The sequence below is a fragment of the Xyrauchen texanus genome, chromosome 23 (assembly GCF_025860055.1).
Source record: "Xyrauchen texanus isolate HMW12.3.18 chromosome 23, RBS_HiC_50CHRs, whole genome shotgun sequence".
Lineage (NCBI taxonomy): Eukaryota > Metazoa > Chordata > Actinopteri > Cypriniformes > Catostomidae > Xyrauchen > Xyrauchen texanus.
This window is the reverse complement of record NC_068298.1, coordinates 7,355,862-7,375,102: the sequence shown is the minus strand read 5'-3', so window position 1 is coordinate 7,375,102 and position 19,241 is coordinate 7,355,862. Positions and strand designations below refer to the sequence as shown.

The 19,241-nt window shown below is 39.4% G+C and overlaps 1 protein-coding gene across 1 annotated transcript; it reads right to left on the bottom strand.

The window, feature by feature from the left end:
- Positions 1-713: 713 nt before the first annotated feature.
- Positions 714-6,534, bottom strand: LOC127663184 (reticulon-4 receptor-like 2). Its single transcript, XM_052154681.1, has 3 exons — positions 6,399-6,534; positions 4,761-4,987; positions 714-3,128 (listed from the first exon to the last, which is right to left on the bottom strand). The coding sequence occupies exons 1-3, from the start codon at positions 6,454-6,456 to the stop codon at positions 2,046-2,048; spliced, it is 1,368 nt and encodes a 455-aa protein (XP_052010641.1). The 5' UTR covers positions 6,457-6,534; the 3' UTR covers positions 714-2,045.
- Between the last annotated feature and the right edge of the window lie 12,707 nt (positions 6,535-19,241).

Sequence of the window (19,241 nt, the reverse complement as noted above, 5' to 3'; positions counted from 1 at the left end):
TCTGCTCTTTTAATGCTACAGACACACACACAAAAAGATCCAACAGACTGTAGGGGCAAGTGCTGTTAGCGAGCACCTATGAAGGCCGGAATGGTACACGAGGGGGAGGGTGGGTGGCCAGCACCACGCCCGACCGCCTTTGTCTCCCCAGTGGCGATGTTTTACACACCGCACCAGGTGCTCATTTTAGGCTGAGTGGACCTAGGGGAGGCCTGGGTCTGGTTCAGATAATCGTCACTGGTGTTAGCCATGAGCGGGAATCGAACTCAGGTCACCAGGTTTGTAGCGCATCGCGCCACACACACACACACACACACACACACACACACACACACACACACACTCATGTTGTGTTTCCATGTTTTATGGGGACTTTCCATAGACATAATGGTTTTTATACTGTACAAACTTTATATTCTATCCCCTAAACCTAACCCTACCCCTAAACCTAACCCTCACAGAAAACTTTCTGCATTTTTACATTTTCAAAAAACATAATTTAGTATGATTTATAAGCTGTTTTCCTCATGGGGACCAACAAAATGTCCCCACAAGGTCAAAAATTTCGGGTTTTACTATCCTTATGGGGACATTTGGTCCCCATAAAGTGATAAATACACGCACACACACACACACACTCACACACACACACACACACAGAGCCCAAATCAGTCAACAATACACCAAACATGTGGATTTGTATGTAATGGTGCTTTATTTACAAGTTTTTAGACAGAAACCATAATACTGTTTATCATTTGATTCTGTACACAACTGAACACTCGCTCAGAGAGAAAGACAGTGGGATATCTTACAGAAACGGAAAACACAAATCTGTCACCTCAAGAAGTTTCTAAGTACTTGAGGTTAAATTAAACATTGACTTCCTGCCCTACATTTACTTGACACCCAAAGTACCTGGCACAACTCAGATTAACTTATACAACCCAAAAAACTTAACACAGATGTCTCAATGATTAACACGAAACACTACGAATGAAAAAAATAAAGTGAAGTTGGCTCATTTTTTCTTCCATTAGTTATTTTTTTCAGGATCTGTTGGCTCTATAATTTATAGTCGCCCCAAAAAGTGTTTTGACACTCAAGCCACTCTAAGAAATGAATGAATTCCATAACATTAGATTAAAAAATATAAATCCAAGTGGCATCTACAAACAAATGATTCTAGAGCATTTTCTCAGAACTAACGTAACTTTTCTCTGCCATTTTTCCAATTGCTATGGTTGTTTTAAGCAAATGTTTGACAACCGAAACGTGTCCAAATGCTTGTTCTTAATTTTCAACAGTAATATCTTTTTTTTAACTTTTTAATAAACTTTTTAGCTTGAATAGTGTGTTTGTGCTAGCTGAATGCAATGACATTCATACATCTGTAAGAGTGGCTTAGGTGCCCAAATACGTTTTGGAGCCAGTGTCCTGTATGTGATACTATGTCTGGTGTAGTTTAATTTACGTTCTTTATTCTATAGATAATCGCCAACAATCACCAAAATCTAAAATAAATCTACTTTCTAATCTAGTGTCTATAGCATGTTCTGTCTCTTGTTGAAAAAAACCTGTCTTGTGTTCCTGTATATAATGGATATTATGATCATTCATTATTTACATGGTCTCATTTGCTGGTATGAGAGCTTGAAGTCTCTGTGTAGAGACTTTTTCCCACCCTCTACGACAGTTGAGTGACATTTGCTTCTCCCAAGTTTCATTTCTGCCTTTATTTCTCATTCTCTTTCTGTCTTGTTTACCCTCTGCTTGTCCTGTTGTCTGATTTTAGATAAGGACATGACTTCAGTTGGTGGTGCAAAGTCTGCTGGGAGTGCTTGCATGCAATAGCTTTTGTAAGACCTGCACTATTGATCTGTGCATGTGCTTGAGTGCGAGAGTGTGTTACAGCATGAGACTTGTTCCGTGACATTCTTGTCTCCTTTTTCTGCACGGCTGCTTCTTTGCGTCTGTTAGCATCAGCCCCATCGCAGGAGAAATGTAGTGTAACAGAAGTGGAGGAGAAAGTAGAGAAGGATAACTCAGCTGAAGAGCAGATGGAAAGAAAGAGTCAAAGCTGACATTGAGAAGAAGGACCAAAGAGAAGTTGAAGATGAGAGAACAGGAGACTCATCATCGAGTGGACACTCGAGCTCAAAACAGCGGACTGAGGCTGCATCCTCATTGCCGTAGTTTGCCCAGTACTCTTCAGGCTCCAACTTGGGTAACGCGGCCTCATCCGCCGTGAGATCATACTTGGAGGACGAGGAAGATGAAGATGAAGATGAGGAATGCTTGAAGGAGGTGAACGGAAAGGCCTTCAGTGACTCTGTACTCTTGTGAAAGCTCTTAGATGATGATGCTGGTTTGTTCTTAGAGAACCACCAGCGTGTTTTGGTGCTGAAGGTGGTGGTTGTAGTGCCAGCCAGGGATCCTGGGTCAGGCAGTGGGCAGAGGGCAAAGTCCAATTCCCGCAAAAACCTCAGGTCCTGGCCCTTACGGGGGGCTGGTGTCATGCAGGTTAGGTCTGAGCTGGAAATCCGAGCTATGCGGAACCACTCCCAGAGCGACCTGGCTTCACAGCCGCAGGTCCAGGGGTTGCCATTGAGTCTGAGAAACTGCACCGACGATGTATCTTTCAGCACCTGGCCTGGAAGCTCTTGCAGAGAGTTGTTGAACAGATAGAGGATGGTCAATCGGCCCAGGTCACGAAAAGCACGCCGGTGGACCTGACGGATGCGGTTTTCATGCAGCAGGAGACGGTCGAGGTTTACCAGGCCACGGAAGACATTTTCAGACAGAGCTCGAATGCGGTTGCCATGCAGGAATAGATGGGTGAGATTGACCAGGTCGGAGAAGAGGCCATCAGCGAGGTGGGTGAGCTGGTTTTCCTGCAGGTAGAGGAACTGAAGGCTGTAGAGCTTGTGGAAGAGTTCGGCGGGCAGCTCGGTTAGGCGACAACGGTGCATGTGAAGACTCTGTAGTCGCTCCAGCCCTGTAAATGTGCCTCCGTCCAGTCTGCGTAGAGATGGGTTGTCACTCAAATCTAGCTCCTCCAGTACACGCAGATTACTGAATGCACCTGCTTCGATCCATGAGATGTTATTGGAGTATAACCACAGGACCTGCAGATACAGAAAGTAAATTCAAATGTACTGTAAATTTCGATGTATTGCATATTTTGACAGTCGGGTTCCGGAGGTAAAAATTCCATTAATTTTCTCCATAGACTAATTGGTTTTAAACAATAAATTATAAACCTTTAAAGGCAGACCTATTATGAGCTCCGAGATTGCTTCTGTTGAAACCATATGTCCACGTTATTTAAAAAAAAAAAAATGTGTTAAATAGCTTAATTCCTGGTGAAGAACTATGCTACCTGTGAATCGTGAAGAGAAAGATCCACCAATCAAACCACTACAAAAGAGTCTCCTACACTCTCATGCTACTCATCATATCAGAATCAGAATGAGCTTTGATGCCAAGTGTTCTCACATACACAAGGAATTTGTTTTTGGAGATAGGAGAAACAAGTGCACACAGTAAATTACAGTGAGCACAGAATATAATACAAGGTAAGAGTATAAATAGACATACAAATAATAGGACATATAACAAAATGGCATATGAACATGTGCAAGTGGTAATGTATGTGCAAGGTAGGGGTATGTACATTTATTGAATTAAATATGTGAATTTACATATGTACATGAGATATGTATTTACATTATTGCACAATGGGGGAGTCCTGAGGTAGTATAACTGTTCATGTGGAAAATGCAGTGACAGAGCTAGGGTATGTCCAGGGGAGGCCGTGGCCACCATGGACCGAATCCTGGCCACCCCATTGGCCACCCCACGCGCAATTGCTGTTTTAGTCATTTCTTTGGTCATTTTTTGGAACAATTTAGTTATTTAGAGGTGAAATCATCTCTGTGCAAATGTTCAAACTTAACATGTGCGCACACCAAGGTCGCCGCACCTCTCTGCACCTCCTATGTCATTGTGTCCACTCAGCAACTATAAATCAAACGTTTTTTTTTATTATTTGATTATGAAACTCTCAATGATTCATGTGGAATGTAATTCATTCCCTCATAAAATATGGTAAGTATGGTCTTGTCCAATTTTCCAGTAAATTTTTCTTCAAATCATAGGTTGTAATCTTGTTATCTTGTTATCTCAGAGCTGGTTGGTTTAGTTAGAAATCTTTGAAGAATTTTATTATTCCTATGAAAAACATGAATAGGAAAATACAATACTTTTGGACCAAGATGGCTAAAAAAAAATAAGAGGGCACTGTTGCGCTATTCTATTGAATTAATTACGCATGTTTTGCCATTTTTGTGCTCTTTATGTGACTTCCATGAATAACAACAGTTACATTGTTCTCATTGAATAGTAAGTCTTGTAAGTCAATGTAAGTCTTTGGGATTTTGGGTATTTTTTATTTTCCCACTTCTGGAAAATTGTTAGTCAGATCAGTTAGAAACGACATAACACACTAAGTCTCTAAGAACAATTTGAAGGTTTGTGCCAAGTTTGGTGGATGTGAAGCCCTAGGAGGAGTTTCAATAGATAGTTTTGATCTTAATCTTCGTTTATAGATTTTGAAAAAACATAAACATCTGTAGAATAACAGTATGTTGGTTGTGGCAAGTCAACGTAATAATACAAATGTTGTTTCTTGGAGGCGGGCCCTTATTGAATTCACTACTTCAATGCATCATACAATTTACACAATAATACACACTCACCTGAGTCTCGAAACCAAAAGAGTCAGCTCTGAGCTCAATGATGTGGTTGTTCTGCAAGAAGACACGCTGGGAGTCATAAGGCACACCCGCAGGAACAGCTGTGTAGTTCTGAGACTGGCAGCTGACAGTCATGGGCATATGGTAGCATACACACAGCCTGGGACATGCCTGACCCGGTGCACAGCGACATGCCAGCAGCCACACCACCAACCAGAGAGACAATCCACCTGCAGAGAGAGAAGGAGGGGGTTAAAAGCATGTAGTTGTTGTGCTCTTGTGTGTAGAAGTAGCTGTTCCCACAGTGGTGCTTTAAGTTCTTGAGCCTCATCATTCACTTTCAGTGTGTGGAAAAAGATGCAATGAAAGTGAATGGTGACGCAGGCTAACATTCCACCTAACATTTTCTTCCACCTAACGTGTTCCATGGACGACAGAAAGTCATAAGGGTTTGGAACAACATGAGGATGAGTAAAGGATCATGTTTTGGGTGAACCATCCCATAAACACAACACTGCTTGGTTAAGCAACCAAAAATATCCATATACTATGGGTTTTTATGACAGACTCTCTGTCCAATCAGAGACTGCACCTGTTTATTTCAAAACAGGACAGGGCAGAATAGTACCTAAGAGTGCGTGAAACAAAAAGGTCGGATTAACTTCAGGTTTGTGAAACTGAACCCGATTCAGTTACGGCAGCGCATGAATATTTAAGAGGAATCTCGTGGGGTTCGGTGGCTCTACACAATTACGTGACGCGAATTAATCATGTCGCGTGCGTTCATGTCGCCTGCGCAAGATTTTCCTATTACCTGAGCCATGACCTGGTCACTGCTTGTTCCCCTGCAGAACAATCTGTACTAATCTATCCACTGCACAGGACTAATGTGGAAATTTTAAATGCCTACTCTATTATACAGAATAATCAATAACTTATTTATTAGCTGCAGACTATCTACATTATGTAATGTTAAACTTATAAAGCAACTATCAAACAAAACACAAATGTATGCACTAAAAATATATACAGTCTGTATACATAACTTTTCAATGCATACCTGTGCGTTTTTTTTTTTTTTTTTTTTTATTGTTGTTTTATCATAGTTTAACATAGGAACCACACACACACACACACACACACACACACACACACACACATATAGCCTATATATATATATATATATATATATATATATATATATATATATGGGAAAACTGTATAACATTAAAAAATATAAATGCCAAATTGTATATTTTATATGCATACATATATTTTGTATATGTCAAAAAGATAAAAAAAAAACAAACATTTATATACTTCACAAATATATACACAATTTAAATGTTTATACATTTTTTATCAAGCATAAACAGTGATGATAATAATATTAATAATAATACGACGAAATAATAAGAAAAATTAGGCGTTTGTAAGTTATACACTAACAGTATAACACTAAAATATAATATATATTTAATAAAAACAATTATAAATGGCTATGCGTCAATTCATATGTATCGAACATCACAGTGTACGAAAAAAAAAACATGCAATAAATGACTATAACTTAATTTGTATCAGTAATACGCATGATTATTAAATATAAACTAATAATCACAGTAACAAGTTGGTACTCACTCTTAAAGGTAAGAGTGTTGGGGGCGCGAGAGCTCCGCGCAGCCGTACGAGTTTCCATACCAAAATCCAAACCGAACGCGAGTTAGCCTGAGCGGGTGCCTGCTATCTGCGCTGACGGTCAGCTCTGGTGCTCGAGTCGACTGCGACTGAGGAGCTGCGCGTGTCCCGCGAGTGTTTATACTCTCCAGCACCGGCTGCCTACGCGAGCTGGACGCGATGGATTCTCCCATACGCCACGTGCGAGGGCGAAATGCACGGAGGTGGGGGAGCGCGCGCGGGTGTGTGTGTGTGTGTGTGTGTGTGTGTGTGTGTGTGTGTGTGTGTGTGTGTGTGTGTGTGTGTGTGTGTGTGTGTGTGTGTGTGTGTGGATGCTAAAATAACGTACTTTAACGGTGGTTGTTATAGATAGATGACTGCCCTTTTCTCTTGAGTTTTTTTTAGTAAACAGGCCTATCAAACAACCTCATCTATGATTTTATTGCGTGGGCACAGATTAGGTTAAAGGATGTAGGCCTATCCACAACTAAATACATGACTAAATACACAAATTAGGCTTTATAGTTGAAAACAGGGAGGCCTACCAAAGAAATACAAAAAAAATTCTCAATGGCATAGGCCTATCTTTGTAAGTTTATACTTTCCAGTGCCATAATTCAATCTCTCAGCATTTCCTGAAGGAAATCCCAGTGCTTGCCAGGCAAAATAAATAAATAAAATAAAAATAATTTTAAAGTTTTAGTTAATCTTATGTTTATGGCTTTTCTTTTCTTTTTTTTTGTCAATGTGTAAATGGCTTGTAATGCAACTTAAAAAAAAATTAGCCCTGCCTTCCCTGACTTTCTATTAAAGCCTGTAGACTTTGTGAAGGGAGTGAGTCGTTTTGGCGGGAAAATGTAAAGTATGTGACAAGGGGTGGACTGGGATGAGAAATCGGCTTGGGATTAACTGGCCCAAAAGTGTGTGTGGGGGGGGGGGGGGGTTGTGGCCAGTTCTGCATAACACAGTGGCCCATTTCAGCTTATCGCGGCCCATTCGGCCCCATTCGGCACCATTTCATGGCCGGCCCATCTGGAAAAGTCCCAGTGCTCCCTATGGCCAGTCCACCCCTGGATGTGACATTTATGAGCACTCCAGAGAGCTTTGCCTCACTTAACTTTCGTTAAGTTTAACACACATGCTGTTAATTGAACATGTATTGAACCAGGAATATTCCTTTAAAAACTGAACCTTTAAAGAAAAGAGTGTAATTTTTTTCCAATGTTAAATGTAATGTTAAAATACTTCTCTCTCATTGTGAAACATTGTGGCACTATCAAAACATTGCTCTGTTTGTTTGAGTATCCTGACAAGCCCCACAGAACTCTCAGACAGTCAGTCTTTCAGATCAATGGCCGATGTGGTGTGTCCTGAAAACCTGTTTGAAAACAGTGGTTATTTTTGCAATTATATTTGGTGATGCAAGTGATGCAGAAATTACACACTTCACCTTTAAATAGACGTAAGAAAGAACACATTGCTGTGCGCAAATATTGAGATGACATCATCACTGTCAGTTAGATCAGATCAAGTGGTGAATAATCTAATAATACAAGTTTAAAAGGAGATTTTCTCTCCTACAAATGAGTTTGAATATCAATAGAGTACAGAGTACTACCTCATAAACACTGTAGAAAGCAACAATGTGTGTAAAAGAGTTAGAAATTCATGTATGCATTTGTGTAATTGTCACGTGTGTGGGCTGCATTGAGTCACAGTTCTGTCTCCTGACCATGACTGAGGTCACAGTGTGTTCCAACTTCAGCATGATGCCATCCATCTGTAGATATGTAAACACACACTGTTCATTCTATTCAAATGCTATCATATTCATGTACAGATTTGCTAGTATTGCCATTCTACACATTAGGCTACAGTTCTTGTGTTTCTCCTACCCTTTCTCTCACGGGACCCAATAACAAAAGACAAACAGTGAGTATCATGTACACTCAAGAACACACACTTTCATCTGGACCCACAAGCCCAGTCATCTCTGAGAATTCAAAGGTTAGGACAAGGGACCATGAGGGAAAGATCACAGCCTGTAGAACCATACCGTTCACACAGTAGTAGTCCATTCCTCGTCATTACCAACCTTTGTTCTAAGTGTGCAGAAACAACACTAGAGGCTGCATACACAATGAGATGCTACACACAAACACAATTGTCTTAGCCCACATGCTCAGTCATCGCTCAACATTCTCAACACTACAGGGGTCTGTGGGGGAAGACAAACACACATACACACACATACATAAATGAGGCAAGATCAAACAGATGACCACACTCCCCCTCACCACTCGGGGCAGTGACACACTTTTTAAAGAGCAATAGACAGGTTTGAGGAGAGTGTGTGTACATGTGTTTGTATGTGTGCAGTTGCCAACCTGCACTGAGCAACCAAATTCTGTGTCTTGTTCCACTGCTGTTAACATATTTTTTGTGGCTTTGAACATGTGCTCTTTGTTACTTTACAACTCAGCAAAAAAATAAACGTCCCTTTTTCAGGACACTGTATTTTAAAGATAATTTAGTAAAAATCCAAATAACTTTACAGATCTTTATTGTAAAGAGTTTAAAGAAAGTTTTCCATGCTTGTTCATTGAACCATAAACAATTAATGACCATGCACCTGTGGAACGGTCGTGAAGACACTAACAGCTTACAGACGGTAGGCAATTAAGGTCACAGTTATAAAAACGTAGGACACCAAAGAGACCTTTCTACTGACTCCAAAAGAAAAACACCAAAAGAAAGATGCCCAGGGTCCCTGCTCATCTGCGTGAACATGCCGTAAGCATGCTGCATGGAAGCATGAGGGCCGCATGATGTGGCCAGGGCAAAAATTGCAATATCCATACTGTTAGACATCTAAGACAGCGCTACAGGGAGACAGGAAGGACAAGTGATGGTCCTCACAGTGGCAGACCACATGTAACAACACCTGCACAGGATCGGTACATCCGAACATCACACCTGTGGGAGAGGTGCAGGATGGCAACAACAACTGCCTAAGTTACACTGGAATGCACAATCCCTCCATCAGTGCTCAGACTGTCCGCAATAGGCTGAGAGAGGCTAGACTGAGGGCTTGTAGGCCTGTTGTAAGGCGGGTCCTTACCAGACATCACCTGCAACAATGTCGCCTATGGGCACAAACCAACCTTCGCAGGACCAGACAGGACTGGCAGAAAGTGCTCTTCACTGACGAGTCGTGGTTTTGTCTCACCAGGGGTGAAGGACGGACTTACGTTTATCTTTGAAGGAATGAGCGTTACACCGAGGCCTGTACTCTGGAGTGGGATTGATTTGGAGGTGGAGGGTCCGACATGGTCTGGGACGGTGGGTCACAGCATCATCGGACTGAGCATGTTGTCATTGCAGACAATCTCAATGCTGTGCGTTACAGGGAAGACATCATCCTCCCTCATGTGGTACCCTTCATGCAGGATCATCCTGACATGACCCTCCAGCATGACAATGTCACCAACCATACTGTTGTGTTCTATCAAGTGGGGTTACTAATGCATTGAGTTAGTGTTCAGTGATGCTTAGAGTTTGATTGTGCTGAATCATTCGGTTATGCCTGACGAATCGATGTGTTGTTTTACTTGGGTCTGGACAGACAGTTGGGATGAAGTAAAAGTGAAGATAAGTTGAGGCTACTCACTGTGTCGGTGTGATCATTATCAAACATAACACATACTGCTCGTTCTGATGTCCTGCAAGACAGGAATGTCAGTGTTCTGCCATGGCCAGCAAAGAGCCCAGATCTCAATCCCATTGAGTACGTCTGTGGGATCAGAGGGTGAGGTTTAGGGCCATTGACCCCCAGAAATGTCCAGGAACTTCCAAGTGCCTCTGTGGAAGAGTGGGGTAACATCTCACAGCAAGAACTGGCAAATCTTGTGCAGTCCATGAGGAGATACACACTGCAGTACTTAATGCAGCTGGTTGCCACACCAGATACTGACTATTACTTTTGATTTTGACCCCATTACTCCATTTCTGTTCGTCTTGTGTCTGTGAAACTTGTTCTGTTTATGTCTTTTTTTATGTTCATACAAATATTTATACATGTTAAGTTTGCTGAAAATAAAAGGACATTTCTTTTTTAGCTGAGTTATGTATATATATATATATATATATATATATATATATATATATATATATATATATATATATATAGTAATCCATGTGACTCCAGTGTTTAAATCCATGTCTTCAGAAGGGATTTTATAGGTTTGGGTGAGAAACAGATCAATATTTAAGTCCTTTTTGCTAGAAATTCTTCACCCTGCCCAGTAGAATGCAATATGCATGAAGAATGTGAATCACCAAAAACACAAGAAGAAGAATGTGAAAGTTAAAGTGGAGATTGACTGAGCAGGGACGAGAATTTATAGTAAAAATTTAAAAAAAAATCTTAAATTTTGATCTGTTTCTCACCCACAACTATCATATTGCTTCTAAAGACTTTGATCTAACCACTGGAGTCTTATGGATTACTTTTATTATGACTGATATTTGGAGGTTCATAATTTTGGCACCCAGTCACTTGCATTGTATGGACCAAAAGAGCTGAGAAATTCTTCTAAAAATCTTAATTTGTGTTCAGCAGATGAATGAAAGGCATACATATCTATGTGAGTAAATGAGAGAATTAAAATTTTGGGGCAAGCTATCCTTTTAAATTCATTGCTACCTAAATACACACACAATTAAATAATATTTTCACACTTTTTGCATAATTTAGAAAAACTACAGCTTGATTGAAAATCAAACATCACTTGTCTCCATTTTCATCTCAATCATTCACTGACACTTGTGTCGATATGATTAACAAGAACAGAAATTTGTGGAGAAAAATAATTAAATTAAAATTAAATATTAATAGCAAAAAAATGTGTGTGATGGAAATGATGCTGTAGGACAGTTTTAATTGTATCATAATTTTAAATTGATAGAAATAATTATAAAAAATAAATATTTAAAATGTTTTGTTTATTTCACTCTGTTTAGAGATTAGCATAGTTTTAAGCATGTAATAATTTGTATTTTTAAAAACATTTGTATAGTTTAATATTAAATTCTGAGTCTGAATCATGCAGATTCTGTGCTACTAGCGGCATATTTCCAAAAATAAATATAGTTTCCATATACAGGTTGTCTCTCGTTGTTTGAAAATCACCTTTAAGGTAAGATTTATGTCACAACTTAGTAAAGATGCTGGTTATTGATTTTGCATTCCTTATGACAGAAATATTGAGAAAGGTAATCTGGAAAGAGAATTAAAATTAGTATATATCATTATGGCCTATTTGCATGAGGAATGGTCAGAAAATATCCACACATGTTTTTCTAAACAGAGAGGCAATTCAGCACAGATGTTCTGCAACTCATATTAACATGATGTCATGTGATTTTTGACGACACCAATGCAAATCCCGTCCCTCAGATCCTCCCTTGCAACAAAATGTCCTCCCACCATTTTATTACACTCTACTCTGTTTACCTATATACATAGATTTCTGACTTGTTTTTGTGTCTCCCCACAGTCTAGATAAATGTCTCTCTTACTTCCTACAGTCCCTGTGTTTCATATTATAGAATTAGCCTTATAAACTCCTTGTCATCATTACGTTGCTGACTAATATTCACCTCCATCCATTCCTATTTCACTGCCTCACTCGTCTGCCTGCTGTGCTGTCCATTCATTAATACATCTCTATTTTTAAACAGAGGCAGTCCCTGTCATACTGTATCTCAAACCATTATGACGCAGAATGAATGATGCAGACATAGTTCGAATTACAGGGGGTACTGGGGGTACTATACCCCAAAAGGGACAGAAATATCAGTTTTGGGGGGGTCAGATAATTTTTCTGATATTGTGAAAAAATATATTTATGGTTACAATACAAGTCAACTCCTATTTTCACTGTAGGAACATTTTAATGTAAAGCGATTTCAGACACCCCTATTGTGGACCGTACCATTTTTAACCACCGTGGTGGCTAGAAGTAATGGAGATAGAGAACGGTTTGCTGCTGACGTGCATGGATAATTGTAAGTTGCTAGCTGACGTCTAGATTGTTGATTTTACAACCTTCATTTATTAACGTGTTTTTGTTCTTTCATAGCTCATGTCACGTCTTCATACATTGAATTACCGGCTACTTACCTGTAGGGATGGGACGATTACCGGTTTCACTATAAACCACTATAAAATGTACTGACGGTTAGTATTATCGTTTCAAATTTAATTATCATTAAAACCGTGTTTGATTATCGCAATTTTGGGTGCCAGGGAGGAAGGCAAAGAGGCAAAACCCCGACCTCTGTGGTCAGTATTTTAAAACAAGCCTGATTTGCTGCATATATTACAACAGTGTTTGTTGGACTACATAGCCATTTACTATTTCAGTTTTCAGTGCACTTCAAGCATAATACATATACAATACAATATACACCTTTTACACATACTCATACATAACATACTTATGTCAGATTTGGACAGGTCTAGAAATATAGTGCTATATAATGTAAATACAATGTCTGGAAGTAGTGTATCTGTGTTTGTGCATGTGTGTATATGTGACTCATTTGTAGGATACTGTAGTGTTGATGATACCCATCTTGTTCTGACATTAACAGGTTATCGGATTCTTGTGTGTTACCGCTATGTAGTTCTTCTGTGGTAGTATGGTTTTTCATAGTATGCTCCTTAATCACATTAAAGATGGCTCAGGTTTCACATATCTTCAAGTAATTGTGTTGATTTGACACTGACTACCATAGACTATAATGGAAAATTGGTTTCTGTTTACACAGTATATGAGAGGGTTGAGTCTTACCTCCAGGTCTTATGAAATCTAAAAATAAACCAAATCAATATTTCATGAAATAGGCAATAGGCTTCTTGTAAAGGTATTACTTTTACTAGTAATTAGAATGGTATTTCAGTGCACTTAACTTCTAACTTTTGGGAGTTGATCAAAACAGTTCTCTTTTGGATATATAATAACAATGAGATATTCTGTAGCCTACTGATTATCAGTTTGTCGCATGTTTAGACCTTGTATGTGTGTTGCACAACACATGTTGCACTTGGCGATCATGGTGGGGATTGATATGGTAGTGGACCATGATGGTCATAGAAGAAGTGAAGGAGCAGTACCCCCCAATTATGGTGGGGTAATTCGCACTCTGGATGCAGAGAGAAGAGAGCGTGTGTGTGTGTGAGAGAGATTGACATGCAAGGTTAATGCTGTTGGCAGAGAGGAAAATAAACAAACCTCTATGATCAACAACGTGTTTAAATCCTGCAGTTCTTTATCCCCATTTTATCTCTAATATTCTAATGTATCTGTAATAATGTAATATTTCTCAATTTTGATTGAGCATCATTCAGAGGCAACAGACTGAAAGCAACAAGCCATCAAATGTATCCTTGGAAACAAATGCTAAAAAGCCAAAAAGTGGCATGTCTGTGGGATAGCTGAGCTTACAGATCAAGGATAGAAACTGGTTACTGAATAAATATAATGCCTCTAATTAAAGGCCTAGATACTGATAAACCAAGGCTTACAGAACACTCAGCAAGACTACAGAGATACACCTGAACAGAAGACACTAAATGAATAAATCCCTTGTGCTTACACCTGCAGAATTAAGAGAACACCTGTGATTACCTAGAACAGAAGCCGTCACAATGGCAATGTCCAAAAACATCTGGACCACATCCCACATGGCAAGGCAGGCAATTGCCTGGGGTCCCAAGCTGGGAAAGGGCCCCCTTCGGGCGGCAATTACAGTAGTTCACAACAACTTGAAACCAATGATTGGCAATGCCAAGAGGTATCATGAAGTGGACATCCAACATACTAATCTGGCAGTCAGAAGAGGAAAAACAGGAGGAGAAGTATGACTGTGCTGACTGTACAGAGTCTGTAATGTTTATTATCCCTTCTTTCAAAAAGATTGCCAACGGCCAGTATTGTTGAGTATTGTTTACATTCACTGCATGTTATTCGCCATACAATTCTTATTTAATCGTGACAAAATATAGCTACATCATTAGAAAAGCGTAATCTCCAGCTTTGATATTTCACCACTGTCTTATGATAGAAATGTGAGAGTGATTCCTTAATTTACATCAGGAGTAACAGACATAAACATGTAATAAAGACGCACATGCCTATTAAAGCCAGCTCTCGTCTTTTTGTTAGGCGAGGCTTTAGCAAAAAACATCCATTTATGTGTGCATTTAGAGACAATTTTATTGATTCTCCTGTTTACTTCAAATTTCTTTAGGTAAGATTAGATTGTCATTCAGGGCAGATTCACTAAGAATGAATTGTGCCCGGTAAAAGCTCAGTTTTTTGGACTCACCCTCTGAGCTTGTTTAGCACCCGATTTAAAAAATAATTTGCAATTCTGGTCTGGTGTGCCAATTCTGAGCGCTATAATAGCATGATCTAATTTGCCTAGGGTTCCTAGAGTCCCTAGAATCATCTCTGGGTTAATGAAACATTATTCAATGGCAGCCTAAGAGCACAGATGGATGGAACTCGGAAAAGCTTAATAATCATTAAAGACAGGGGGCCTGGGTAGCTCAGCGAGTAAAGATGCTGACTACCACCCCTGGAGTCGCAAGGGGGCGACTGTGGCTCAGTTGGCCACAAATCGCAGGGTTGGTGGTTCGAATCCCACACGACTCCACATGCCGAAGTGTCCTTGGGCAAGACACTGAACCCCAAGTTGCTCACAGTGGCAGGCTAGCGCTTTGCATGGCAGCTCTACCGTCATTGGTGTATGAATGTGTGTGGGTGAATGAGTCAACAGTGTACAGAGCTTTGAATACCGTTAAGGTTAAAAATGCGCTATATAAGTGCAGACCATTTACCATTGGAGTAGCAAGTTTGAATCCAGGGTGTGCTGAGTGACTCCAGCCAGGTCTCCTAAGCAACCAAATAGGCCCGGTTGCTTGGCAAAGTAGTCACATGCGGTAACCTCCTCGTGTAAGACGCGCAGATTGACGGTCTCAGACATGGAAGCAACTGAGATTCCTGAGAGTCCTCCACCACCCGGATTGAGTCACTACACCACCAAAAGGACCGAGGGCACATTGGGAATTGGGCATTCCAAATTGGGGAGAAAAAGGGGAGGAAAAAGAAAATTTAAGATAAAAAGAAAATCTTCCAACCTTTTACCTGCCTGTCGGCAACAATCTCAAGCTCTTGTCAGGCATCATAGACCAATGAATGTGTCTAAGTTTGTGAGCAATTGTGATCAAAGACAAGAAGCAGAAAATGGCATTGATGTGTCAGTCCAAATTCATAATAACATCAAGAGGGAGTGTGCAAAGCTCAAGAAACACTGGGGGCTCAAGGCAGAGCTACAGTAGAAGATCCCTGGAAAGACAAAGAAGATCTCAGTCCAGAAGAGCACAGACCTTGGAACAGTCACTGAAATTGTGACAAATTCTTAAGAACCCCAGTCAAGACTGAGAGAACAATACCACTTGCAAACAGTGATGAGGAAGGAGTTTATAACAGTGTAGCAAAGAAACAAGCATTCCAGTGTAGGTGAGTGATGATGGACCATGTTCAACCAACAATACCAAGTATGCTTATAATCCATGTGCAGAGAACATAGTGTCTATTACGGTGGCCCAGGGGTGCAGAGCACAACAAAATTAGCAAAGCATATAAAAGATGAAAACACAACCATGAGTAAACACAGCAAAACAAAATAAAGCTGTGTTAAAGTGAGGTTTGGGGTCCACTCAGTGATCAGAAGAACTACACTAGATGGGACAAACATCCAACAGAAGCCCTACACACAGAATTCGGCAAATTAATTTTGAAATTACAAAGGAAAACACCCAATAATGCATGCAGGGCAGAATTAGGACGATTCCCATTGATCATTAACATACAAAAAAGATCTCAAAATTTTTGGATGCATTTAAAATCAAGTCCCACAGAGTCGCTTCATTATAAAGCGCTACAAACCCAAGAACTGAACCCTGAAAACAGTCCCCTCAGTCAGCTGGTTCTGAGACTCACTAACCCGGTTAACAGTACTAACAGTAACCAGCCTCAGACCAGCACTGCTTTACAACCAAACATCAGAATAAATCAGATCATCAAACAATCTCAAATCACCTATCTGGAACATTGGGATCAAGAAACTAAAACACAAAGCAAATTACAATTCTATCGGACTCTAAAATCAAAGTATGAATTGGAAGAATATCTCCTGACTGTCAGAGATACAAAGCAGAGACAGATCCTGAGCAAGTACAGGCTCAGTGAGCACAGTCTCGCCATCGAGAGAGGCAGACACAGAAAAACATGGTTACCCAGAGAAGAAAGGGTGTGTGCTCACTGTACGACAGGTGAGGTTGAGACAGAGGTGCACTTTCTCCTTCACTGCCCAAAATTTAAAAATACAAGGGACATTTATATGGATAAATTAACACACAGGATAGACAAATTTATAACAATGACAGAACAAGAACAAATGAACATAATACTTGGAGAGGGACACACAGCAGCACTGGCTGCAAGATACGTTTTAACGTGTCACAGTCTGAGAGACAGTGGGTTAATCTGTGTTATGTGTTTTACCCCCGTGTGTCACCCCAATGTTCACCACAGTGGCCCTCAGTTTATGTGTGTATATTCATTTATGTGTCAGTATATGTCAGTTCTCTTCAGTTATTTAAACACTGTGGTCTTCAGCAGTTCTGAACCTGTTTTGTATTTATTTTTATTATTTATTTTTATATGTGTTAAATTTGTTAAACTAAATGTATAGATTAAGATGTAGTTCTGCTTTGGCAATATTGTATTGTTTACATTCATGCCAATAAAGCCCCTTTGAATTGAATTGAATTGAATTGAGAGAGAGAGAGAGAGAGAGAGAGAGAGAGAGAGAGAGAGAGAGAGAGAGAGTTAACACAAAAACTGTGATGTTTGTTTGGCCTTATCCAACAAAACTGAGTTAAAACGATGCCATTCTGTGTGTTCTACAAACATCAGCGGTGATGGACTCTTAATGAAATGAAAATACCCACGTATACTATTTGGCAAGAGGGAGGTAAGTAAATATCATTTACGGCTTCACTCAAGTTCTCTTTTATGCACTGGACACAAATGGCATCATCCTTAAAAGTACCACATTTGGAAAAATTTATTTTGTGATTTGTCAACACACGTCACATAGCCTAGTCTACTACAGTTTATATATATATATATATATATATATATATATATATATATATATATATATATATATATATATATATATTCCTTTTATTATTATTTTTTACAAAACTAATGTGTTCACTTTGCACGGCATGATTTTTTTCTCAATAAGCCTTATAACAGGGTTTGTACGAGGTGCTTCAAGTGCCTGGAAAACCTTTGAAGTCATGAAAAAGCTTTCAAATAGCGAAAAAAAAAAGAGTAATTAAGGTGTCATTATATAACCTAACATTTGATGATATGAAAAGGCTTCACTCTGTTTTGCAATTTTTTTAGGAAATATATTTGAAATTGTCAATTGCCTGAAAAAAATAAATAAAATCCTTGTCCCCTTCTGCTGGTACACCACTTCTATGACATGTTTTTATTTATTTTGTAGGCTACTTCTTTTTAATACGAGCATTAGTGCAAGGCCGAACAATTGTTCAAAAAAGCTAAACAAAATTTTTAATAAACAAAAAAATCTTTGTTTGTGTTCTGTTGAAGAAAGAAAGTTATGCACATCTGTTATGGCATGAGGGTGAGTAAATGATGAGATGATTTACATTGTTTGGTGAACTATCACTTTAAACCCATGTTTTAGAAGTGATATGATGGGTTCGGAACTCACTTTTTAAGTCATTTATATTGTCATTGCTGTTTGAAGCGATTTGACAGCATGGCTATCATAGTTGTTCTCCCTTCAAAGTGCCCTTCGGAGGGTGATTTATCCCGTTTGAAAATGCAGGGCCTATCTCCAGTTTTACTTTCACTTTCACGTTTTTATTTTTTGGGCAGTTTGCATTCTTTGAGCATATCGCCGACCTACTGGTCAGGGTTGGTAAAAGGTGGAGATTTATTGTACCATTGAACTTAAATATTGATCTGTTTCTCTCCCACACCTATCAAATCACTTCTGAAGACATGGATTAAACAAGAGTCTTATGGGTTACTTTTGTTGACTTTGTGATTTTCGTAGATTCAAAGTTCTGTTCACCATTCACTTGCACCTACAGAGCTGAGAAAGTCTTCTGAAACCTTAATTGTGTGTTCTGCAGAAGAAAGGAAGTCATTCACATCTGGGATGGCATGAAAAAAAGAAATGGGTCAACGATGAAAGAATTGTTATTTTTGGGTGAACTATCCCTTTAACATTCTAGCTCCCCTCTTAAGAACAGATAAATCGCTTCTTAAAAAGATGACCAGTCTCTTTAATCACACTTGCCCCAGACAGAAGAAGAACGTCTAGAAGATCCTGCTGAGAACAAATCAATGCAGCCTTAATCAAGATGATGACAAATGAGGTAAAACAGAAAGCTCTGGCCAGAATGTGTCTGACATGATTTAAAAGCAGCAAATGTAACTTGGATTTAAAGAAAACTGAAACAGAATAGAAAGAGCCATTTTAGGGTTTTCGATGGCAAGATAAAAGTGCAGCTCAAAAAAGATGAATGAAGAAGCTTTTGAGGAGCCTCAGACAGCAAGTGAAAAGCCATTCAGATGTGATGAGTGACTGAAAGGCACCTGCAACCCTAACTTTCATATACTCAAG

Excerpts from the sequence above, each read along its gene's own strand:
- LOC127663184 (XM_052154681.1), bottom strand. The coding sequence starts at position 6,456 with ATGGAAACTCGTACGGCTGCGCGGAGCTCTCGCGCCCCCAACACTCTT. Across the intron at positions 4,988-6,398 it reads CAACACTCTTACCTTTAAGA|GTGGATTGTCTCTCTGGTTG; the intron begins GTGAGTACCAAC and ends CTCTCTCTGCAG. Across the intron at positions 3,129-4,760 it reads CTTTTGGTTTCGAGACTCAG|GTCCTGTGGTTATACTCCAA; the intron begins GTGAGTGTGTAT and ends CTGTATCTGCAG.